Genomic DNA, 27,195 nt, shown 5'->3' with positions numbered 1-27,195 from the left:
AGATGTCCCTACGACACCCACACCATTAGGTTATTTTGTTGTGAATCGATGCTGACCGTCCGAAGTTTGGTTGTGCAGAGAGAATCAAATATGCACTTTCTGAGGAAACCCTAACAAGGATGGAAATCGGTCAGAGTGCTTTCGGCACTCTCTGAACTAACCAACAATAAGACTGCTCTTGTAAATAAAACAATTAGTTATTTATGTTTAAAAAGACTTTATTTTTGTGTCCTTAAAAATTTTCTAGCATCACAAATAAGCAAGTTACGCTCAAAATAAAGTTGGTCCATTTTTTTTTTGGCAAAAAACTCTTGAAAATCATCCCCTAATTAGCATTCCAAATGAAATTATTCGTTACCGCTTCACAAGTTACTATACTTATGTAATGTTTATAATAATCTGTGAGTTTCATCGGTTTAAAGTGCTTATTTTTGAAAGGGCTGCAATAATCACGAGTCAATAATCACGAGTGTATGCAAATCTTAAACAGCTATATTTTAACCAATTTTTGTCGTAGAGAAAAACAAAAAATCTAAACTATTCAGAAAAGCAAAACCTACATTATTTTTTTACTCTTTGATATTTTTGGTATCACTAATAATTTTTAGGTTATGTCGAAAAAGCAAGAATTTTTTGTTCAAAATTAAAAAAAATTTACTTTAAAACACATTTTTTTTTAAAATAGGCACTTTAAACCGATGAAACTTACAGATCTTATAAAAAATACATAACTAAAGTAACTTGTGAAGCAGTAACGATTAATTTCATTTGGGATGCTAATTAGGGCGTCATTTTGATGTTTTTTTTTACCAAAAAAAGGAACCAACTTTATTTTGAGCGTAATTTGCTTACTATGAATGGTAGAATTTTTTTTAAAACAAAGCTTTTTTAAACACTTTAAAAAAGTCGTGACGAGTTTTCCCCGAAAAGTGCTAATTTTTTGGTTATTTCACGTTGAAATATTCGATTTGGAATTTGACGAATAGGAACCTACTTTTCGTTAGCTACTATGAGATTAATAATTTTAATAAAATTTTGAGCTGGCCAGTTGGTTCAAACAAAGGTCATAAATCTAAACACATACACACACAAACCTATCTGCACAAGTTTTGCAAAATTATTAATATCAATATGTGGATTGTGACATTTTAGGAAATTTTTTAACGTAAGTATATTTTAGATTACGAGTTTATATCTGAATCAGAAAATGTGACAACACTAGATGCGTTACCAGCTAAATCAAAGCAGAAATATGAGAAACAGTATCAGCTTTTTGATACTTGGAGGAAAGAAAAATGTTTCGAAGGCGTTAATGAGGAAATGATGATGGAGTACCTCCAGGGCTTTGGTGAAGTTTATAAACCTTCTTATTTGTGGACCAGATTATCAATGTTAAAAACCACATTGAAGGCGTATGAGAACGTGGACATATCAAGGTTAGTTAAACTTAAATTAGTACTGTTGATGTATTTATTTAATTAAAAGTAGATTATGTCTTAAAATACATCCTTTTGATTTTCCCCTTTTTACAATATTGATGTACTTATTATAGTTTTTACTGGTGTTAGAATCCCACTATTTGACGTTTGACGTTTCAAATCTGTTCACTTCTGTTCCGAGAGACGAAACTTTACCTCTGGTACAAAGTGTTTTAAATAACATAGCTGCAAAAGACCAAGTTGCAATCTCAACCATGCTTAAATTTTGTCTTGACCAAGGATTTTTTCAATTCAATCAAAAATATACAAACAACCAACAGGTTTAGCGATGGGCTCTCCACTATCTCCATTTTTAGCTGATATTTTCCTAGATAACTTGGAACAGACATTTTTTCTTAATAACAACAACAAAATAGTTTTCTTGTCTAGATATGTTGATAATTATTCCATAGCTATTATACGGGAAATCCAAGATGATGTCGCACAGATTCTAGATCATCTTAATGAACTCCATCCAAACATTTCTTTTACACTTGAACCAAAGTCTAACAATAAGTTGAACTTTTTGGATATAGCCATTACTCGCCATAAAGATTCTCTAGAGTATAATATCTATAGAAAGCCTACTCAAACACATCATGGTATACATGAAACATCCAACCATCTAATACAGCATAAAATGGCTGCCCTCAAAAGTTTCATTTATAGACATCATAAATTTCCACTTTCTAGTGACAACTTCAATTTAGAATCTTAATATACAGGGTGTCCAGAAACTCTATCGACAAACGAAGACAGGAGATTCCTCAGATAATTTTAAGACAATTTAAACCAATTCACCTAGTCCGAAAATGCTTCCTAAGGGAGCTAGACCTCTTTGAAGATGGCGTCATGCAATTAGTTTTCCTTAAATACCTCCAGAACGCTTCTATTTAGAAAAACGAAAATTGGTATGCATATTTACTTTCCAGAAATGAATCGATTCCATCCATTGCAAATTTCTAGTACCAGTCATAGGTGTCCATTTTGGGTAGGGCAACGGTTATTTTATCACAAACTTTTTTGTCTTTAACTTTTAGGCATTTTTGATACTGGATTATTAAATTGTGAGGTATTCTAGTACTAAAAGGTCCTCTTGCTTTAAGTCGGTAGGACACACCGTTTTCTAGAAAAATCGATTTGAAAGTTTTTCGTTTTGGGAATTTGAAAAAAAAATTGAAATAAAAAAAAAAGATGTATTTTACCAACTTAAAGCAAGCGTAACTTTTAGTACTCGAATATCTCATAATTTAATTTAATAATCTAGTGTCAGAAATGTTTAAAAATTAAAGACAAAAAAGTTATGCTATAAAATAACTGTTGACCTACCCAAAACGGACGCCTATGACCGGTACTAGAAATTCGCAATTAATGAAATCGATTTATCTCTGGAATATAAATAAATGTACCAGTTTTTGTATTTCTAAATAGTTTTTTTTAATTTTTTTTTTCAAATTCCTAAAGAAAAACTTTCAAATCGATTTTTCTAGAAAACGATGTATCCTATCGAATTAAAGCAAGAGTACCTTTTAGTACTAGAATACCTCACAATTTAATAATTCAGTATCAAAAATGCTTAAAAGTTAAAGACATAAAAGTTATGCGATAAAATAACCGTTAACCTACCCAAAACGGACACCTATGATCGGTACTAGAAATTTGCAATGGATTGAATCGATTCATTTCTGGAAAGTAAATATGCATACCAATTTTCGTTTTTCTAAATAGAAGCGTTCTGGAGGTATTTAAGAAAAACTAATTGCATGACGCCATCTTCAAAGAGCTCTAGCTCCCTTAGGAAGCATTTTCGGACTAGGTGAATTGGGTTAAACTGTCTTAAAATTATCTGAAGAATCTTCTGTCTTCGTTTGTCTGTATACAGAGTGTCCAGAAACTACCGACAAACGAAGACAGGAGATCCTTCAGATAATTTTAAGACCATTTAACCAAATTCATCTAGTCCGAAAATGCTTCCTAGGGAGCCAGAGCTCTTTGAAGATGGCGTATTTTAACTAGTTTTTCTTAAATACCTCCAGAACGCTTCTAGTTAGAAAAACAAAAATTGGTACACAGATTTATCTTCCAGAGATGAATCGATTCCATCTATTGTGAATTTCTAGTATCAGTCATAGGCGTCCGATTTGGGTGGGGCAACGGTTATTTTAACGCATAACTTTTCTGTCTCTAACTTTTAAGCATTTTTGATACTGGATTATGAAATTGTGAGGTATTCTAGTACTAAAAGGTACTCTTGCTTAACTCGGTAGGGCACACCGTTTTCAAGAAAAATCGATTTGAAATTTTTTGGATTCCTGAATTTGAAAGAAAAATTGAAAATAGTTTAAAAAAAAACGGTGTATTTTACCAACTTAAAGCAAGAGTAACTTTTAGTGCTAGAATACCTCATAATTTAATAATCGAGTGTCAAAAATTCTTAAAAATTAAAGACAAAAAAGATATGCGATAAAATAACCGTTGACCTACCCAAAACGGACACATATGACCGGTACTAGAAATTCGCAATTAATGAAATCGATTGATCTCTGGAATATAAATAAACGTACAAATTTTCGTTTTTCTAAATAGTTTTTTTTGAAATTTTTTTTTTGATATTAAAAAAACGAAAAATTTTCAAATCGATTTTTCTAGAAAACGGTGTATCCTATCGACTTAAAGTAAGAGTACCTATTAGTACTATAATACCTTAAGTTTTATTAGCCCAGACTCAAAAATGCTTAAAAATGAAAAACAAAAAAGTTATGCAATAATATAACTGTTGTCCTACCCGAAACGGACGCACATGACCGGTACTAGAAATTTGCAATAGATGAAATAGATTTATCTTTGGAAGATAAATAAGTGTACTAGTTTTCCTTTTTCTAAATAGAAGCGTTCTAGAGATATTTAAGAAAAACTAATTACCAGACGCCATCTTCAAATAGCTCTAGCTCCCTTAGGAAGCATTTTCGGACTAGGTGGATTGGGTTAAATTGTCTTAAAATTATCCGAGGAATCTCCTGTCTTCGTTTGTCTGTAGAGTTTCTGGACACCCTGTATAGTTTTATAACCTTAATAAATCAAATAACCTTAGATCTTATTTAAATTATTTTTTTTTTAGCTTTTCCTCTCTGTTTGCTTATTTGAAAGGAAAAACCAAATATCACAAAGCAAATAAAGCGAAAGCATTAGAAGGATGGGACATACAAGATTTTTTAACACAAGCTCCCGATAGCACTTATTTACTTATGAAAGTAGTTTTAATAATAGGAATTTCAGGAGGTTGTAATTGTGAAGAACTAACCAAATTAACTGTAGACAACATCGAAGATAAAGGATCACACTTATTAGTAACTTTACCGACTCATACGGAAAATAAACCTCGTAAATTTATTGTTATCAACGATACTTTTGGTATGGATGTTCTAGGATTTTACTATAAATACCTTTCTCTTCGTCCTGCTAATCTTACTCATAACAGATTATTTTTGAGTTATAAAAAAGGCAAATGTACAGTTCATCCTGTTGGCGTCAATTCGCTCTCCAAAATTCCCAGAGAGATTGCCACGTATTTAAAATTGCCGGATGCCGATATTTATACTGGCCATAGTTTTAGGCGTTCGGCAGTAACCCTTTTAGCCCATACATAGATGCTTATATTTTCCGTGTCTGCTATTTGAAACTATCAGTAGTAATTACACGAGTCTCTAAAATTATCGATTTGTATCCCGAGTGACACTTTGACAGTTTTAATTTCACGACCTGAAGGGAAGCACTAATGCACCCTGTGCCTAGGGACTAATTTACTCCTTTCTTAAAACCGCACCCCCTTAAATGGTAGCACTCTGCGGTTTTTTCATGTTTAATGGTTTATTCAGAGCCCCCGTAAGAGGTACTGGCGCCTGTGTGCAAAAAAGGATTTTGGCATTTTAGATCATGGCATTAAGGCATTTTATTAATGCTTAAGGCATTTTGGATCATGTTTTTTATTTATTTTTTGAAGGTAGGTAGGTGCTTGAAATAAACCAGAAAACTGAACTTTAGAATGTCATTGTGAGTTTCACCCGTTCTCTGGGGTGAAAAAACATACGTTCAAAAAATACTTTTCAATACTCTGTCAATACGTTTCAAGTTATTTGCGAATAAATTTATGTTCATTTTTGAATAAAAAAAAACAAGTTTTTAGACGGATTTTCGCAAATAACTCAAAAAGTAAGTATTACATCAAAAAAAAATATAGCTTATAAAAAAATGAAAAAAAAATGGTGTAAGTACCTATGTATGAAGTCTGCAAACCCCGTAGAAGCACAGTTGTATATGATGAAAAGGAGGTTCTTATTCGTCAAATTACAAATCAAATATTTCAACGTAAAATAACCAAAAAATCAAGCACTTATCAGGGAAAACTCGTTACAACTTTTTTAAAGTGTTTAAAATAAGCTATATTTTAACATCAAAAGTAAGTACAGTCGGAAAAATGAAAGAATACCCATGAACGATCACATCAATCACTTATTTTGTATTTGCTGTCTTTTTCTATACGTAACAAACATTTGTTATAGAAAAAGATAGCAACTATAAAATAAGTGATTGATGTGATCGTTCATGGGTATTCTTTCATTTTTCCGACTGTACGTAAGTTAAAAATATTGTTGGTCCCTTTTTTGGTACAAAAATCATGATAACCATCCTCTAAGTAGCATCCCAAATGAAATTAATCGTTACCGCTTCACCACAAGTTTCGTCGGTTCAACGTGCTTATTTTTGAAAAGGCTGTAGTTAAAAGGGCGAAAGGGCTGAACGAGTCACTAATCATGAGTGTATGCAAAATTTGAACAGCCATGTCTTTCAATTTTTGTCTTACAGGAAAATAAAACATCCAAAATATTCAGAAAAGCAAAATCTACATTTTTTTACTTCTTGAGATTTTTGGCATCACTAATTAATTTTAAAGTTATTTGGAAAAAAATATTTTTTCAAGATTGAAAAAAAATTACTTTAAAACCAAATTTTTTCAAAAATGGGAACTTTAAACCGATGAAACTTACAGATCATATAAATAAAGATTTTCTTAAACATTTTAAAGAAGTTGTAATGAGTTTTCCCCGTTAAGTGCTTAATTTTTGGTTATTTCACGTTGAAATAGTCGATTTGGAATTTGACGAATAAGAACCTACTTTTCATTAGCTACAACTCTGCTTTCTACTGGGTTTCGCAGATTTCATATTATTATATCATGCATTTTTTCACTTTCTTGTAAGCTATATTTTTGCTAAGAGTATTTTTTCGATAAAATAATTAGTTTTTAATTGCGAAAAACCGTCTAAAAACCCCTAAGAATATCCCTTTTACCCCTAGAGTAAAAGCACACATCGGTACAGTAGGTATCACTTCTTGTCTTTTTAGCTATGTGTATGACAAGTTTTATGTCAAGATAAGCGGTTCTTTAAAATTTAAGTACAACTAAAACCGTGAGTAAATGGACTATTATTAGTAGGCTAAAATATCAAAATGAACCAAACAGAATAAAATCATAAGAAAATAAATTAAAATGCCTGACTACCTGAATATACTAATAAAATTTCGTGTGTGTTTAAACTGAATCCTATTTAATTTCTCAACTTTTATTTTAAAATTAATTTTTGTTTCTCTGCATTTTTTGCAATTTTTGACCCCATGTTTTGGCGCCCCTAAAGGATGGCGCCCGTGTGCATTGCACACTTTGCACATATGATAGCGGGGGCCTGGGTTTATTGACCATATGAAACAATAAAACCCCGTTAACTCTTTAGTTTCTTTCTTAAATGCATAATCAATACCTAGCCTAACATTTGTTTCTTTCTGCTATTAGATCTTTTAAATTTTTTCAGATTACTTTTTTCATTTCTTTTATTACGTTTAATTATGATATCAGTGGTTTCATGTGTGATGCTTTTGCCTAGCAATGCTTCAAGAGCAATGCGAGTGATCGCTCTATTTGATTGAGTACTGCACAGTATGTTCCTTTTGTTGAAAATATTTTATAATTACAAAATCGATCCAATTTTTTGTAATTCCAATTTGAAATAGCACATTATGACGTCTTTGAGACGGTAAGATAATTAGAGATTTAGAGGGTAATAGAAAGTAGGTATACTACTCAAGGTGGTTGAAGGTATAGAAAGTATACTACTCATCTTAAATAAATTACTAATTTTCAATATTATTAGTTATAAGATTCGAGAATATTCGAAATTTTTTAAACTATGCACCTGAATAAAAGTTTAAAAATCTTAACCTTTTTTTATTTATTCTTTCATTCCTTCGTAATTTCAAAATATTTAGAAAACAAACAGACGTGTGTATAACCTTCAAAACACTATTAAATCTAAGGGTACGTATCCATACAAGGGTGATCCCTTGTATGGATAACCATTTGAAGGGTTATTTAATTCTGTATTCATGAATACAGAATTGTATGAACAAATGACACTATAAACATTAACATCAATATTTTTACAGGGTTTAAAAGATTTTTTTTTATTAAATTAATTGACACAAAAAGAAGAATGTATGTAATTTCTTTAATTCAGAATACATTTTACTGCTGTCAGTAAACAGAAAAAATTGTTTATTTGCCAAATAAACATTGATTTCGCTTAAATTCCATGTCGAGTTGCCACCCACCTGCCTCTTGGCAGTTTGAACATTTAATTTAAGCCAAAGGAATTGTTTCTTGTCAAACAAATATTTTTTCCCCTTATATGTAGCAGTAAAATGTATCTTGAATTAAATAAATTACGTACATTCTTCTTTTTGTGTCAATTAATTAATTCAAAAACATCTTTTTGGACACAGTGTATAAATTCTGTTAATGTTTATATTACTATATAGAGAATTGAACAACGTTTCAAATGAGCCAGCACACGACCCCTATTCTCATTTAAAAAAATCATCTATTACATCATCACGCCCAGATGCATGACATCACTAGTAAGATATAGGTATATGCCAAAAAATCATAATAAATTAAAATCGACCTATTTCGGGATTTTTTCTTAAAATCGCTGCCTCCAAAATGACGAATGTATGTCAAACATTTGCACCATACTGTATAATGAACCTAAGCTACAACTAGGAAATTGTTTCTATACCGGCCAGTAGTTCAAAACTAGGTAATAAATCTAAACACACACACACACAAACCTACCTGTGCAAGTTTTGCGAAATCATTAAAATCAATGTGTCGAACTCTCTGTATCGCGATTTCTGTATCGCGCCCTAAAACATGCAAACCTCTCAAATATTTCAAAACCTTTGTTTCTCACAGACTCGCTTAGCTCTCTTCTTGCAATGAAGCATCTGTATCCTAAAAGTCCTTTAGAGAAACTAATAAAAACTGAACTACAAATTGCCTAAGAGAACAACACGACTCCGAAATTTATATGGATCCCATCACATATAGGAATTATAGGCAATGAAGAGGCAGACAGAAGTTCTCGTAATGCGGCAACAAGTGCAGAATCTGAATTAGTGCGCGAATGTGTATGTAATGACCTCAAAACGTTTTTTAAAGAAAAAGTGATTGGTCAGTGGCAACGCGAATTGTTTCTGTCGCAATCTAAACTAAGATCGGTAAAACCAGATACACGACAGTGGAAAATGAGTGCTAGTTCACGGTTTATTCAAACGGTTCTAACGCGCCTACGTATAGGACACACCAAGATTCATATTTACTTTCGGCCAGTGAACTTCCCATGTGCGACCTATGTGCTACGCCTCTTACCGTCACCCATCTGTTAATTGAGTGTCCAAAATATCAAAGTGAGCGTTCAATAAACAATCTACCAAACACTCTACCAACTTTATTAGCAGAAAACTGCGCAATAAAAGACTTACTAAACTATCTGATTTCAATCAATATTTTGTATCAAATCTAGTTATTTGTTATTTGTTAAAAACCATTGTTAACCTTTGTAATGCCGCTAATTCCTGTTGGTGGATGCGGTAATTTTCTTTAATAAAAAAATGTGTCGATTGTGACATTTTAGGAAATTTTTTAACCTAAGTAAATTTTAGATGACGAGTTCATGTCTGAATCAGAAAATGTGGCAACATTAGATGCGGTACCAGCTAAATCAAAGCAGAAATATGAAAAACAGTTTCAGCTTTTTGATACTTGGAGGAAAGAGAAATGTTTCGAAGGCGTTACTGAGGAAATGATGATGGAGTACCTCCAGAGCATTGGTGAAGTTTATAAACCTTCTTCTTTGTGGACCAGATTATCAATGTTAAAAGCCACATTGAAGGCGTATGAGAATGTGGACATATCAAGGTTAGTTAAACTTAAATTAGGTAGTACTGTTTATCTATTTATTTAATTAAAGGTAGAGTTTATCCTCTATCCTCTTGGTTTTTCCATTTTTACAATATTGATGTATGCTTTTTTTCATGAGCATTTTTCAGTGCGTCACAAATGATAGAAAAAAGGTAAGTCCGTGAGAATATACATTTTAGTGACATGACATTTTAGTTAAATCTGACAGTTGTCAAATTTTATTTGCAATTTGATATAAAAACAAATCAATTGTGTTTATTGCATTTATAAAATGGTATTTTCTTTGACTTGTAGTCTTTTAAATTTTTCAGATTATATTCGTAGATATATTATATAATTCGCAAATTATTTTATTTTCGATTATAGCGCCATCTATTGACAACTAGAATAAATGTTATAAATGTCACCGACGAAATGTAATCACCGACGTGCGTTTTTTTCTGTCACATACAATTGAATGCGTTAGAAAGAAATCGAAAACTGTGACGCACTGAAAGATCCTCATGAGAAAAAGCATATTATAGTTTTTACTGGTGTTAGAATCCCACTAGACTTTGATAAAATATCAAACTTCTGGATTAGACAAGACGAAAAAGGCGGGTTCGTTGGAAAAAATATTCCCATGAGATTTTTTTGCATAACCACATTCGTGAGACATCCCAGTGGTCCGAATTTTTTCGCGTTCACACGCGAAAAGTGGTCCAAATTTTTTTTTAACAATTTTTTTAAATCAAATTTCAAAAATAAATTGTTTTAGTACGGACAAATTTCTTTTATTTTTTGGACCATTCTGGACAAAAAAGTTCTCTTGTAATTTTTCTCTAAAGTTGATAGTTTTCGAGTTATAAGCAATTTAAATTTTGAAAAACGCGAATATGGCCATTTTTAAGACTTACTAACTCGGTTAAAAATGATTATTATGACAGTCAGAAAGTGACTAAATCAAAGTTTAAAGCCCCCCTACATGATCCTGAACACATTTGTGTCATTAATTTATTACTAAGCTGTTATTTTTAACTATTAGCAATGATCAGTAAGATCTTATTGACGCGGCTGTAAATGTGAGTGCGAGTAAGATGCACCGTTGACTGCCGGAATGGCATCTCTCTCGCACTCACCATTGACGGCTGCCTAATACGTGCATGGCGCTCATTATTATTACTTATAAATAACAGCTTAGTAATAAAATAATGACAAAAATTTCTTCAGGATCTTGTAGGGGTGGCTTTAAGCTTTGATTTAGTCACTTTCTGACTTTAATAATAATTTTTAACCGAGTTACTAAGCCTTGAAAAACGCTATTTTTCGTTTTTTTTTTCAATTTTAAATTGCTTATAACTCGAAAACAATCAACTTTAGAGAAAAATTATAAGAAAACTTTTTTGTTCAGAATGGTCCAAAAAACAAAAAAAAAAAAAATTGTCGGGGCCGCAAATATTGATTTTTGCAATTTGATTTAAAAAATGTTAAAAAAAATGGACTATTTTTCACGTGGGCGACTTCTTGAACCTTATTCTGGGATGTCTCACGAATGTGATTATCCAAAAAAATCTCATGGGAATATTTTTTCCAACGAACTCGTCGTTTTCGCCTTGTCTAGATACGGTTTTACAATAATAATATTGATAAGCAAATAAATAATTTAAAGGGATAAAAACCAAGATTAAATAAACACTGTGAAATATACACCTGGAAAAGAAATATTCAAAAATATCTGGGAGAAGTCACTAGAAAAATCACCATCTCGTGGGTATCAAATTTTTTACTGTGTCATTGTTTTTATTAACATTTACTTTTTTTCTCTACATTCTTTAACATTTACTACTCTTTTTCTCTATTAGTCTAGTCGCAACATAGGGGGTCCCGTGTACACTTTCAGGTAGCCGCGATTTGATGGTGGTATTATAGGTTTTTGGGTCGCTGAATCCAATGGAAGTGGTCTGGAAGCCCAAATGTGATGCGTTTAATTGTTATTAATAAATTATGGTAAAATTAGGTATTTTTCAGGAATTATCAGAAGCCCTGTAAATAAATTGATAGTGTTAAGGTCTTCTCTGGTGTATTTTTGGTCGCTGAATCGAATGCGACTAGTCGCAATTGCTCAAAATATGTTCTCATTTTGTTAATAACAAACTAATAGTTTATTCACCGAAATGCTCGAAATGCGCTTCAGCAAGTTTGTAGTCTTTTTCATAGTATTTTTATACGCTATATCGATTGCCACTAGTCGTGATAGCTTAAACCACGTTCCGACTTTGTTATTAATAAATTATTGCAAAAATAACGGTTTATAGTACGTTCACTCACGGTTTTTGCTCTAAATTTTAAAAAACCACTTGGATTGACATGAAATTTGACATACACGTAGCTAACATGTCAGACAAAACAAGTGATATTGTGCCGATGTCTGCTTTTACCCTGGGGGTGACTTTCACCCCTTTTCGAGGGTGAAAAAAGAAACCTTTAAAATAAGTCCGGAAGTGGATAAACTAATTAATTCTAAGCAACTCTTGTTCTATACAGTTTTTTTCACCAAGTCAATACTTTTCGAGTTATTTGGTTTTTTTGTTGAAAAATGAACATAATTCACTCGCAAATAACTCAAAAAGTATTTAGCCCAGTCGGGATAACAGTTGACCTTGCATTACAAGCTGCGCCAAATTTTATTTTTCTAATTTTTAGGGGGTCAATGGTAGTACAAATTTAAAATCTCGACTAAATTTGACTGTTGCGTTAGCCGCCATCTTGATTTTAAACGAGAACCGTTTTTGCTCAATATCTTTGCCATTTTCGGCAAAAAGTGTGGAAACTGAAATTGTTGAAAATGCGATTTTGTATAATTTTGTTTATTATAATTTTTTTCGTGCGGTCGATATTTTGCGAGTTATGGGGGAAAAATAGTTACGGTTAGAGCATAATTATTGATATATTGAATTATATCGTTTATTATTAGTTTTACAACAAATTTGAACCTTTACAAAAATGAAGAGAATTAAATTTTGTACATTTTTAATCTCTTTAAATTTTTTGGTAAAATCATTATTTAAGGTAGTACGTATGCGCTAAAGATTCGTGCGTAAGACTTGATTGATTTTATAGCAATTGTTTTTGTTCAATATCTCCGCCATTTTCAACTTTTCGACAAAAAGTGTAAGGACTGAAATTGTTGCAATTACGATTTACTGCAATTTTTCGAGAGAACCAGTGGCGGGTCTACGGGGGGGATGAAGAAATTCCCCCCAACAGGGTCCAAAATTAAAAAAAAAAATGTTGAAATATTAAAATATGTTAGCTGACATGAAACTTAATTATCGACAGACAAATTCAACCAATAAAACCCGCTAGTTAATGAAATTAAGTGAACTTAATGCAATATAAGTTGTTATGTCTTTTATGTACTTAGTTTGGTTGGTGTTTCATTGGAAGTTTCAAAAATTGTATAAAATATAATTCTCTTTATTTCTGTTTATGTACAATTATGTCGTAATGTTAATAATAAATGAGACAATTCAATAATTATGCTTCCCCTCCGCTTCCACTATTTTCCCTCTTAACTCGGAGAATATTGATCGCATAAAAAAATTGTGGAAATGAAATTGTAGGAAATTGCGTTTCCAACAATTTTAGTTCCTACCGTTTTTGTCGAAAAGTTGAAAATGGCGGAGAAATTAAGCAACAACGGTTCTCCTTTAAAAATCAATATGGCCTCTAATGCAACCGCGGAATTCAGTCGACATTTTCAGTCTACTATTGATTTCCCCTCAATGAGAGAAGTATAAAATTTGGGGCAGCTCGGAAGCAAGATTCAACTCGGTAATTATACTCCGTCCACCACTTTTTACTATTTTCCCACTTAACTCGGAAAATTTCAACCGCATGAAAAAAAATATTAAAAAGAAATTGTAGAAAATCATATTTAGAACAATTTTAGTTGAAAATGGCGTAGATATGGAACAAAACAATTAGTACAAAATCAATCGGGTCATACGCTAGCGCCATTACCGCATACGTACTACCTTAAATATTAACTTTAGCAAAAAAATGAAAGAGATTAAAATTGTGTAGAATTTAATTATCTCTATTTTTGTATAGGAACATTTTTGTTGTAAAACCATTGTAAAACTAATAATAAACGGGATAATTCAATAATTATGCTCTAATTATCGCTATTTTCCGCCATAATTCGGGAAATATGGATGGCACGAAAAAATTGTACCAATAGAAGTGATAGAAAATCGCATTTTTAACAATTTCAGTTTCTACACTTTTGTCGAAAAGTTGAAAATGGCAGAGATATTGGGCAAAAACGGTTCTCGTTTAAAATCAAGATGGCGGCTAAGGCAACAGCGGAATTCAGTCGAGATTTTAAATTTACACTACTATTGAGTGAGCCCCCCTAAAGATTAGAAAAATAAAATTTGGGGCAGCTCGTAATGCAAGGTTAGGCCTGTTATTCGTCTATCCCGACTGGACTAATTGACTTAGTGAAAAAACTGTATAGAACAAAAGTTGCTTAGAATTAATCAGTTTATCCAATTCCGGACTTATTTTAAAGGTTTCTTTTTTCACCCCCGAAACAGGGTGACACTAACCCCCAGGGTAAAAACACACATTAGCACAATATCACTTATTTTGTTTGACATGTTAGCTACGTGCATGTCAAATTTCATGTCATTCCAAGTGGTTTTTTAAAAATTAGAGCAAAAACCGTGAGTAAACGTAATATAAAGGCTGATTCTCATTATAACGCAAGGCAAGTGCTCGGCATGGGCAAGGCATCGTAGTCCATTCTTTCACGGTTTTTGCTCTAAATTTTAAAGAACCGCTTGGATTGACATGAAATTTGGCATACGTATAGCTTACATGTCAAAGAAAAAAAGTGATATTGTGCCGATGTGTGCTTTTGCCCTGGGGTGACTTTCACCCCCTCTTGAGGGTGAAAAAATATATGTCCAAAATAAGTCCGGAAATGGGTAAACTGACTAATTTTAAGTAAGTTTTGTTCTATAGAGCTTTTTCGCCAAGTCAACACTTTTCGAGTTATTTGCGAGTGAATATGTTCATTTTCCAACAAAATAGCCACATTTTTAGACGGTTTTTCGCAAATAACTCAAAAAGTAAGTATTTTTTCGAAAAAAACGTTCTTAGCAAAAATATAGCTTATAAAAAAGTAAAAAAAAATGGTGTACGCGTTATGTTTCTGGATCTCGTAGAACCAGAGTTATAGCCAATGAAAAATAGATTTATATTCACCAAATTTAAAATAGAATATTTCGACGTGAAATATCCAAAAAATGAAGCACTTTTTGGGGAAAACCCATTATAACTTTTTTAAAGTGTTTAAAAAAAGATTTATTTCTGTTTTTACAAAAAGTTTCTAGCATTAAATTTAAGCAAGTTACGCTCAAAATAAAGTTGGTCCCTTTTATTTTTGCAAAAAAAATCGGGAACACCACCCCCTAATTAGTAACTTAAATGAAATTAATTGTTACCGCTCCACAAATTGTTTTACTTATGTTGTGTTTATATGATCTGTAAGTTTCATCGATTCAAAGTGTTTATTTTTGAAAAAACTTGGTTTCAAAGTAAAATTTTTAAAAATTTAAATTTTGAAAAATATGATTTTTTTCAAAATAACTTAAAAATTGTTAGAGATACCAAAAATCTCGAAAAACAAAAAAAAGTCACATTTGCTTTTCTGAATATCATATGTTTTTGTTTTTCTGTTAGACAAAAATTGATTAAGATTTGGTGTTTCTAAATTTGCATATATTCGTGATCAGTGAGTCGTTCAACCCTTTTTAACTACAGCCCTTTCAATAATAAGGACTTTGAACCGATGAAACTTACAGATCATATAAACAATATATACACGAGTCAAGAAACTTGTGAAGTCGTAACGATTAAGTTCATTTAAGATACTAATTAGGGGGTGATTTTCTCGATTTTTTTACCAAAACCAAAAGGGACTAACTTTATTTTGAGCGTAACTTGTTTAATTTTGACGCTAGAAATTTTTTTTATAAAACAAAAATGAAGCTTTTTTTAAATACTTTAAATAAGTTGTAATGAGTTTTGCCCGAAATGTGCTTCATTTTTGTTTATTTCACGGTAAAGTAATCCATTCGGAATTTGACGAATATGAACCTATTTTTCATTAGCTATAACTCTGCTTCTACTAGGTGTAGAGACGTGATATATACACCATTTTTTAAAAATTTTTACAGGCTATATTTTTGCTAAAAATGTTTTTTCAACAAAATACTTACTATTTGAGTTATTTGCGAAAAACTGTCTAAAAGCGTGCTTATTTTGTTGAAAAAATGAACATATTCACTGCCAAATAACCCGAAAAGTATTGACTTAGTGAAAAAACTCTATAGAACAAAAGTTACTTAAAATTAGCCAGTTTATCCATTTCCTGACTTTCTTTGGACGAATATTTTTTCACCCCCAAGATGGGGTGAAAACCACCCCCAGGGCAAAAGCACATATCGGCACAATATCACTTTTTTTCTTTGACTTGTTAGCTGTGTGTATGCCAAATTTCATGTCAATCCAAGCGGTTCTTTAAAATTTAGAGATTTTGAAATATTTTACCGTTAAAGAACGGACTATCGGCTCGGCAAGATACATTTTAAATAAAATCTTATGCACTGCACGGGATGTAATTCACACTATGCGTGCCAGGCATGCGACGTTCTTTACGAAACAATCTTTGCCGAGCACGTGCCTTGCCGGTTCCTTGCACGTCTAATGAGAATCAGCCTTAAACCGTTATTTTTGCAATAATTTATTAAGAACAAAGTCGTAACGTGGTTTAAGCTATCACGACTAGTGACAATCGATTTGGCTTATAAAAATACTATGAAAAAGACTACAAACTTGCTGTAGATAACGCATTTCGAGCTTTTCGGCGAATAAACAATTATTTTGTTATTGACAAAATAAGAACACATTTTGAGTAATCGCGACTAGTCGCATTCGATTCAGCGGCCAAAAATACACCAGAGAAGACCTTAACACTATTAATTTATTTACAGGGCTTCTAATAATTCCTGAAAAATACCTAATTTTACCATAATTTGTTAATAACAATTAAACGCACCACATTTGGGCTTCCAGTCCACTTCCATTGGATTCAGCGACCAAAAAAAACCTATAATACCACCATCAAATCGCGGCGACCTAAAAGTGTACACGGGACCCCCTATGTTGCGACTAGTCTATATTATGTTTTAAATATTTTTATTATCTTAATGACTATAAACCATTAAAAAAAATGCTTACTTTCGGGTTCAATTTGCAATACTTAATATTTTGTTTATAAACATTTTTTAATTTAGAAAGTATTATTTTAATGATTATTTTCAAAAACGTCGTCTGTTGAAAGTTTACACCTGCAATGCGTAGTTTTTTTAGAATATTGAAATGAGTGAAAAAAGTCGTTTTTTGCTTAAACCTTCTCGTTGTATGAGTTCTTCTAATTCCTCTTTAGACGCGTACCTACCGAAGGTTATGACTTTTGGTGCCATTTATGGTGATTTTTCCTTCCCAATTCTCTTAAGCATGTCTCAGAATCAACTCGCCGTATACAGGGTGTCCAGAAATTCTCCTGATAAAGGAAGACCGAAGATTTCTCAGATAATTTTAAGACAATTTAACCCAATTTACCTAGTCAGAGCTTTTGAGTTAAGCTTGAGTCAGTTCACCGCTTCTTGAAAGCTTGCCTCAGAGTTTATTATTATGTTGAACAGTAGTGGTGATAATACCTATACATTTTATCTAACAATAAAACACTAAAAACGTTTGATTTCTATACTTCCACAAAATTTATGTGACTACAGCTGTTTCGGCAGAGTGCATTTATTAAGTGATTTAGATTACTATGGGTTTGTCTTTTTAAAGTCTTTAACTGAAGAGGTTGAGGAATGGGGAGCTGTTTGTCTCCAGTTGGTCATTCAGAATTATATCTGTATTTTTCAATTTATTAATTTCCACAGATTCTAATAAAGATAGTTTAAGGCCTTTATTTCGAATATGTAGAATTTGAAACTGTTCATTAAAAGAATGATTATGATCTAGAAGGTGAAGTGCTTATGTCGAAGTGTCTGTTTTTCTATTGTTGAAAGCCCTTTTGTGTTCTGCTATCCGTTTGTCAAAGGTTCTGCCAGTTTGACCGATGTAAGTTTTCGGACAGTCACAACAAGTTAGTTTGTAAACACCACTCTGTAGTTGTTTTCTCTTTCGGCTCTTATTGTTTTTAATATATTGTATCACAGTATATGTGATAGAGCAGAAGATACTGGGTTCTTTCTGTGGTGGTGGATAGACTAATTTCATGACTTTCGTATGGAGTTTTTGGTTTAAAATTGTATTAATTGTTTGTTCGTTATAGCCATTGTTTACTGCTATTTGTTTAATGATGTTTAATTTCTATCATACATTAATTTTACAATAGAAACGGAACAAAATAAGTCCATAAACTTTCTAGATGTAACAATTACCAGACTACACAACAAACATGAGTTCTCCGTATATCATAAACCTACCCATACTGGCACAACTATACATAATTCATCATCCCATTCTACACAACACAAATTAGCAGCCTACCATAATAGCATGATACATAGACTGACAGAAATTCCCATGTCAAAAAATAACTTCGAAATAGAACTGAACATCATTAAACAAATAGCAGTAAACAATGGCTATAACGAACAAACAGTTAATAAAATTTTAAACCAAAAACTCCATAAGAAAGCCCTGAAATTAGTCTATCCACCACCACAGAAAGAACCCAGTATCTTCTGCTCTATCACATATACTGGCAAGATAACAACAAAAATAGCCAGATACATAAAAAAGAAAGGAATAACACCAGATTTCAGAACCAACAACAACTAAAGCAAATATATTAAAAACAATAAGAGCCGAAAGAGAAAACAACTACAGAGTGGTGTTTACAAACTAACTTGTGGTGACTGTCCGAAAATTTACATTGGTCAAACTGGCAAAACCTTTGACAAACGGATAGCAGAACACAAAAGGGCTTTCAACAATAGAAAAACAGACACTTCAACATACTCACTTCACCTTCTAGATCATAATCATTCTTTTAATGAACAGTTTCAAATTCTGCATATTCAAAATAAAGGCCTTAAACTATCTTTATTAGAATCTATGGAAATTAATAAATTGAAAAATACAGATATAATTCTGAATCACTAACTCGAGACAAACAGCTCCGCACTCCTCAACCTCTTCAGTTAAAGACTTTAAAAAGACAAACCCATAGTAATCTAAATCACTTGAGAAAGGCACTCTGCCGAAACATCTGTAGTCACATAGTTGTAATAAATTTTGTGGAAGTATAGAAAACAAACGTTTTCAGTGTTTTATTGTTAGACAAAATGAACTTCCATCAAGTAACGGTCGAATCCATCAATTACCTATACATTTCTGTCGTACCCCACGTTTGATTTTGATATCATCGTCTTCTCTTGCTTTTGTACGGATAGACAATGTTTGATTCTAGTAAAGATTTCTAATGTTTCTTAGATCATGGGTATTTATTATTCCAATCTTTTTTAATATATCTATCAGCTCATCATGCTTTACTATATAGAATGCTTTATGGTAATCAATGAAGCATGCAATTGCGCAATTTACGTCTACATCGTTGAAATATCACTTGTATGCTAAAGAGAGTCTCTCGTATGAGTACACACTGCATTCCAAAAACTAAACTGTATACGGCTGGGTTTTTCTTAGCACAGTCTCTAATATCCTTGGATGTATGATTTTTAGAAATAACTTTATAATATGGCTCATTAAGCTAATGGTTAGGAAATGACTACAAGATACCGATTTTGTTTTCTTTGGTAAAGTAATAAACGTCGACTTCAGCCATGTACTAGGCATTGACTACCGTCGGTGTTAAACAGTTTTATGAGTTCAGCATCTGCAAAGAGTTTACATCGACTACTAAGAAAACAACTTTTCACACCATGCTGAACACGGATGGCAAATTGATAGAACCAACGGAAGATAAACTGAAAGAATGGGAAAACTATATGAAAATTATTTTTAACGGCATACGAGAAGAACCAAGAAAATTGGAAAATAATAACGAGGGACCAGCAATTCTGAAATCTGAAATTTTAAATGCAATTAATTAACTCAAAACAAATAAAAGCCCAGGTCCAGATGGAATATACCCAGTAACGTTAAAATTAATCAGTGCAGAAAATATCGAAATATTTGTCCTTTTATTCAATCGCATTTATGATATAGGAAGAATATCTCAAGACTGGCTAGAGTCAATATTCATCCCACTACCAAAAAAGCCAAACCCACAACACTGCAATGAGTTCCATCTCATAATCCTTACGAGTCATGCAGTAAAAGTTCTATTAAAAGTCGTACATAATCGAATTTATAGAAAGTCCGAAACAATCATCGGAAACGATCAGTTTGGATTCAAAGCAGGCATGGGAACGAGAGAAGCCCTCTGCAGTTTACTAGTTCTCGCCCAAAAATGCTACGACCAACAGAAAGATATATTTATATGCTTTATAGACTTCGAAAAAGCATTTGATAAAGTGAGACATTACTATTAGAACTACTATTAGAATGTTTGCAAGAAGTTTGTTTAGATGGAAAAGACATCAAATTACTAAAAAACTTACACTGGAACCAAAACGCCAGAATTAGGATTGAAGGTTCCACATCCGCAAAAGTAGAAATTAGTAGGGGAGTTAGACAAGGATGTGTTCTGTCACCCCTGCTGTTTAATCTTTACTCCGAGTTTCTCTATAAAGAGGTACTGGATGATTCCAAGGATGGAGTTAAGATGAATGGCGTAAATGTCAACAGCATCAGATACGCCGATTATACGGTGTTGATTGCGGATTCCGACTTGGGTCTACAACGACTCATCGACAAGACCACTTCGCCCTGTAATTTAGTATGAAAATAAACATTAAAAAAACGAAAGTGATGGCAATCCGATAAAACCAAAACGTACCTCAACCTTGCACAATATATAGGCACATTTTAGAACAGGTCAATAAATTAAGGTACCTGGGATGTTGAATCGATAGCAACCTACATCCTGATCTAGAAATAAGATCAAAAATAGAACTGGCCAGAAAGTTTTTCGAAAAAATCAAAAAACTGCTTTGTGATTCTCGAATAAAACTCGAAATTCAACTACATTTATCAAAATGCTAGTCTGGTCGACTCTTCTCTGTGACGTTGGGACATGGACCCTTAAAACATCAACCGTAAATAAATTGGAGGCCTTTGAAAATGTGGATCTACCGGAAAATCCTCAAAATTTCATGGACATCCCATACCTCAAACGAAGAAGTGTTGCATAGAATACGAAAGAAAGAGAACTTTTTAACACAGTTAAGAAAAACATTATACTTAGGCCTATTAGGAGAAATAGTTGAGCCTCGACTGGCGGATATACAAAGTGGATTTAGACCATCACACAGCGTACAAGATCATATTCACACTACAGAAAATTACTGAAAAAACACTGTTAAAAAACGATACACTGTACCTGGCGTTTTAAGATATGAAAAAAGCGTTTGACATGATCAATAGAGAAGGAATACGGCAAAGTCTGATAAACAAGGAAGTAGATGAAGAACTTGTAAGTGTAATAAAGAGTTTGTATGTCAACACAAAAAACCAGGTCAGGACAAGTAACTTAATCTCAGGCGAATTTTCTAACAACGACGGGGTTAGACAAGGTGGAGTGCTGAGCCCACTGTTATTTATTTCTGTTATGGATGAAGTTATTAAAAAGTGTTGGAAAAAAACTAAAAAATGCGCTATAGGGTATAGAAATTTGCAGCAAATAAAAATTGAAGCCTGTACATTTGCTGATGACATTGTATTAGTTGCAAGAACTGAAAAGGCTCTCGCAGATAACATAAGAATCTGGGCTGAAGAACTAAAAAACTACAACTTAATAATAAATATGGAGAAAACTAAAGTAATGACAATAGCCAACAAAGAAGCAACTGTAAATATTGAAATCGAAGGGCAAGAAATCGAGCAAGTAGACCTCTTTAAGTATTTGGGAATAATGTTAAACAGCAAAGGTACACAAGAAGATGAAATTGGAAACAGAATAAAATTGGCAACGAGAACTTATTATTCACTGTATAAAAATTTCCTAAACAAAAAAGAAATATTGAGAAAAACCAAAATGACAGTATATAAAACCGTATATATGCCAATTACAATATATAGGGCAGAAAACTGGGTACTTAATGACAGACAAAGAAAAATATTACAAGCTACAGAAATGAGATACTTAAGAAAAGTGGTGGGAGCAAGAAGATTAGACAAAAGACGAACCGAAGATATAAGACATGAATTACAGGTAAAATCGCTCAACGAAAAAGTTGAAGAAAAGATGTTAAAATGGGCTGGACACATGATAAGAATTAGTGGTGACAGACAAGTTAAAATGACGTGGGAGGCCAAATCAGTGGGTAAAAACACGAGGGGCAGACCAAGGAAAAGCTGGAACACTAGTGTAAACGAAATACTTAAGAAAAGAGGAACATCGTGGCAAGAAGCAAAAGTTTCAGCAGGAGGTAGGAAGAAGTGGCGTAAATTTGCAGAGAGTATTATATAAAGGAGGAATCCTCGACACCTAATGGTAAAAGAGGCAATCGATTATGTATGTATGTATGTATACGTAGGCCACATCCTGAAAAATAATAAGTACCAATATGCTCAACTTATAGTGAAAGGAAAGATCGAGGGAAAGAGGGGACTAGGAAGGAAAAGACTATCGTGGCTCAGACACATCCGACAATGGACAGGGCTACATTTTAAACAGCTAATAAGAACATCTGAACAAGAGGAGAGTTTGCAATTGTAGTAGCCAATCTCCATTGAGGAGAGGACACTTTAAGAAGAAGAAGCAGAAGCATATGCATTGTCAGATCCAGGAGCTTTGCCATTTTTTAGTTGTGATGATACTTTATTCAATTCATCTGATGTGATTGTTAGGCGATCATTAAATGTGTAGGATGGGGGTTATTCAGACCTATTATCATAAAAGAGTTCTTGTATGTATTTGGTACATGTGGTAATTTCTTGTTTTTTTTTCTGCTATGATGATATACTAAAGATGATTTATGAAAACTGGAGTAAAACAAAAACAGTCAATATGAAGATTATTATTAAAATTTCAATGAGAAAATTTTTTTCATACAATATATGTCATATGTCTATATAATTTATGTTTCATCTAATATTGATGGATTCGACCGTTACTTGATGGAAGTTCATTTTATCTAACAATAAAACACTGAAAACGTTTGTTTTCTATACTTCCCAAAATTTATTTCAACTAGGTGACTACAGCTGTTTCGGCAGAGTGCCTTTCTCAAGTGATATAGTTTACAATGTGTTTGCCTTTTTAAGTCTTTAACTGAAGAGGTTGAGGAGTGGGGAGCTGTTTGTCTCGAGTTGGTCGTTCAGAATTACATCTGTATTTTTCAAGCCACCAGCCTTCAGAACTAACAACAACTTAAGTAAATATATTAAAAACAATAAAAGCCGAAAGAGAAAGCAACTACAGAGTGGTGTGTACAAATTAACTTGTGGTGACTGTCCGAAAACTTACATCGGTCAAACTGGCAGAACCTTTGACAAACGGATAGCAGAACACAAAAGGGCTTTCAACAATAGAAAAACAGACACTTCTACATACGCACTTCACCTTCTAGATCATAATCATTCTTTCAATGAAGAGTTTCAAATTCTGCATATCCAAAATAAAGGCCTTAAGCTATCTTTTTTAGAATCTATGGAAATTAATAAATTGAAAAATAGAGATGTAATTCTGAATGACCAACTTGAGACAAACAGCTTCCCACTCCTCAACCTCTTCAGTTAAAGACTTAAAAAGGCCAACACATTGTAAACTATATCACTTGAGAAAGACACTCTGCCGAAACAGCTGTAGTCACTTAGATGAAATAAATTTTGTGGAAGTATAGAAAACAAACGTTTTCAGTGTTTTATTGTTAGATCATCTAATATTGTTTCAACATAATTTATATATTCATCTATACCGGGTGGTGAATTGGAAAGCGGGCCATAGGAAACTCAATGTAAAATTCTAAGCTGTTAAATTCCTGCTTCCCTAATTATTTTACATCAAAAGTCATCAGAAACTATTTGTAGAGAATTGAATTCTCTATTGAAAACAACTGTTAATATTGTTCTATGAACAATAATTATTCAAAATTTTGTAAAAATATAATACAATTTTCAGAGTAATACGCCAAAGCTAGGCCACACACAATACAATAATGTGTATAAGATTGCATTTGTTGACAATGAATTTATTATATTAACAATTAGAACTGTCAATTTTTTTAATTATTTTATCATTTTTTGTTTAAAACACAATAAAGTTGATAAGATACCCTTAGTTAAGGAGAAAATATTAATAATAAAGATATTTTCTTCAGTCAATAATGTGCTCACTGTCAGTTAAATAGTAACGTGTGGCCTAACATACCCACACATACCTACTGCGGTAAATACATTATATTTTTCAAAATTTTGGAATGTGTTTAAATCGTAGAACAATTGTAACTTCTGTTTTTAATACAGATTTCAATCCTCTACAAATAACTTCTCATGACTTTTGATGTAACATAATTAGGGAAGCAGGAATTCAACAGTTTAGAATTTTACATTGAGTTTCCTATGGCCCGTTTTCCGATTCACCACCCGGCCTATAATTTATGTTTCTAGTCTTACCGTAGTCATGTAGGTTTGTTTTCTTTTTTTATAACCTTAATAAATCAAATAACCTTAGATCTTATTCGAAATGTTTTTTTTTCAGCTTTTCCTCTCTGTTTGCTTATTTGAAAGGAAAAAGCAAACATCACAAAGCAAAGAAATCGAAAGCACTAAACGCATGGCAAATACAACATTTTTTAACAGAAGCTCCCGATAGCACTTATTTACTTATGAAAGTAGTTTTAATAATAGGAATTTCAGGAGGCTGTTGTTGTGAAGAACTAACCAAACTAACTTTAGATAACATAGAAGATAAAGGATCACACTTATTAGTAACTTTACCAACTCATACAGAAAATAAGCCTCGTAAATTTATTGTTATCAACGATACTTTTGGTATGGATGTTCTCGGATTTTACTATAAATACCTTTCTCTTCGTCCTGCTAATCTTACTCATAACAGATTATTTTTGAATTATAGAAAAGATAAATTTACGGTTCAGCCTGTTGGCATCCATACGCTCTCCAAATTTCCCAAAGAGATTGCCACGTATTTAAACTTACCGGATTCAGATACTTATACTGGTCATTGTTTTAGGCGTACGGCAGTAACCCTTTTGGCCCATACATAGACTCTTATATTTTTCGTGTGTGCTGTTTGAAATTATCTTAGTTGAGTCTTGAGCTTCCTATAACCAATTCCCAACAACCCTTTTTGACTTCGTTCGTCCATAGTGTAGGCGGTCTACCTCTACTTCTTCTGAATGCTCGTGGCCTCCAAATTAATTTTTTGAGTCCTTCTCCCGTCGTTCATTCCGACCACATGGAGCGCCCAATTCTACTTCAGCCATGCGATTCGCTTTATGAAATCTGTGACGCCTGGCATTCTTCTGATTTCTGAGGTCAAACTGGCAACAAATTATTTATTAAAATCAGCTAAGTACTTTCGGCATGGTACATATCATCTTCAGAGCTTCGTCTTATAAACATGTAGGTTATAAATGCCTCATAGAAGATTAATTGTCAATATACAACATATTAAAAATTAGATACAGGGCTAAAGCCTCTGTTCTTAGGGTGAAAACCCCTTCAAATATAAAGTAATGGCTACCACATGGTACCAGGAACAGTAACAGCTATGGTTCATTGTAACAGCTGTTCCTGGTCATCATCCTTTTTCTCACCTCTGTTGTTCTTTTTCTTCTTCTTTTACTTCGTGGAGATCTTTCGATCTGTTTAATTCTGAAGCTGCCTCTGGTTAATTTCCTGGGAGGTAGATTGCCAACTATCCATCCATCTTTTAGGTGGTCTTGAACCGGTCGGGTTATTTTCTAGGGCAATTTGTGGGAGTCTATTCTCATCAATTCGTCATACATGGTTGTACCATGTAAGGTACCATGTTGTACCTCTGTTGTTACTATGTTTTAATTTCTAATCCGAGGCTGTTCACCAGTTCTTTGAGTATCTGTTCATCTTTTATGTATGATAGGTCGCCACCCTAACCCTAAAAATGAATCATTTCTATAATAATTATATCTGGTCAGTGTTAATTTCTGATATTTTCTCTAACCTCCCTTCTGATATATTTGTTCATTTCATGTAGTTCTTCAGTAATTTCACCATTTGTTTCTTTCTACTATTAGATCTTTTAAATTCTTTCAGATTACTTTTTTATTGCTTCTATTACTTTTAGTTATACCAGTGGTTTCATGGTGATGCTTCTGCTTAGCAATGCTTCACGAACAACGCGAGTGATGGCTCATATCTACTTGATTGTGAACTGTACAGTATGTTTCTTTTATTGAAAATATTTATAATTACAAAATCTATCCTATTTTTTGTAAAACCCAATTTGAAATAGCACATAGTAACGTATCCTGGTATTGCTTTTAGTATAATTACTTCTCTTCCAAGTTTACTAAATACACGTTTTACTAATTTAGGGATTTAGAAGGTAGAAGTTTCAATATTATTAGGTGTAATTTATAATATAGTTATAAGATTCTAGTATATATTCGAAAATTGTTTCAGCCGAATAAAGTCTAAAAATCTTAAACTCTTTTATTTATTTCTGTATTCCTTCGTAATTTCAAAATATTTAAACAGCAAACAGACGTATCTATACAGACCTTACCAATAGTACGGGATCCGAATAGGAGGTCGAAATGTACCCATCTGCTTGCCGGATGAAACATTTTTTTTTATTAAATTTCATACATAGACAAACACGACCAGCATGGGTTGCCTATCAAAATCGTGTCCACCTTTTACAAAAGATTGTGTCTACAAAATTTTGTGCTTGCCAATTAGTTCAAACCAATGAATCTAAACACGCCAACCTAAACACCAACAATGAAGCCAACCTTCATTGAGGAGAGGGCACTTTAAGAAGAAGAAGAAGCAGGGCGGCCCGTCGGGGTAGGCAAGGTAGGCGCCGCCTAACCTCTTCAAATGTATAATAATATAAATTATTATTATAAATTACTTATTTCAAAATTGTTCAATTTTGACACAATACCTACAATAAAAAACTACTTTTTAATTTCTCTTCGAAATTGTAATTATTGTACGCCCCTTGTAGTAGTAGTATTAAGATTCTATATTCACAGG

General features: G+C 32.7%; 1 protein-coding gene across 3 annotated transcripts; it reads left to right on the top strand.

The window, feature by feature from the left end:
- The first annotated feature begins 1,159 nt into the window (after positions 1-1,159).
- Positions 1,160-26,641, top strand: LOC126881172 (uncharacterized). 3 transcript variants are annotated; one of them, XR_007696735.1, is made up of 3 exons: positions 1,160-1,436; positions 4,597-9,789; positions 24,689-26,641. XR_007696735.1 is itself a non-coding variant. In XM_050645260.1 (2 exons), the coding sequence occupies exons 1-2, from the start codon at positions 1,321-1,323 to the stop codon at positions 25,215-25,217; spliced, it is 645 nt and encodes a 214-aa protein (XP_050501217.1). In that variant the 5' UTR covers positions 1,160-1,320; the 3' UTR covers positions 25,218-26,641. The 3 variants fall into 3 exon arrangements, 2 of the variants coding, with proteins under 2 accessions (XP_050501217.1, XP_050501216.1); XM_050645260.1 differs by lacking the exon at positions 4,597-9,789; XM_050645259.1 differs by lacking the exon at positions 1,160-1,436 and having other exon boundaries at positions 9,495-9,789.
- The last annotated feature ends 554 nt before the right edge of the window (positions 26,642-27,195 follow it).

The sequence above is a fragment of the Diabrotica virgifera genome, chromosome 3 (genome assembly GCF_917563875.1).
Source record: "Diabrotica virgifera virgifera chromosome 3, PGI_DIABVI_V3a".
Classification (NCBI taxonomy): Eukaryota; Metazoa; Arthropoda; class Insecta; order Coleoptera; family Chrysomelidae; genus Diabrotica; species Diabrotica virgifera.
The sequence above is the reverse complement of the archived record's forward strand: the minus strand, read 5'-3'. Positions and strand labels throughout refer to the sequence as shown.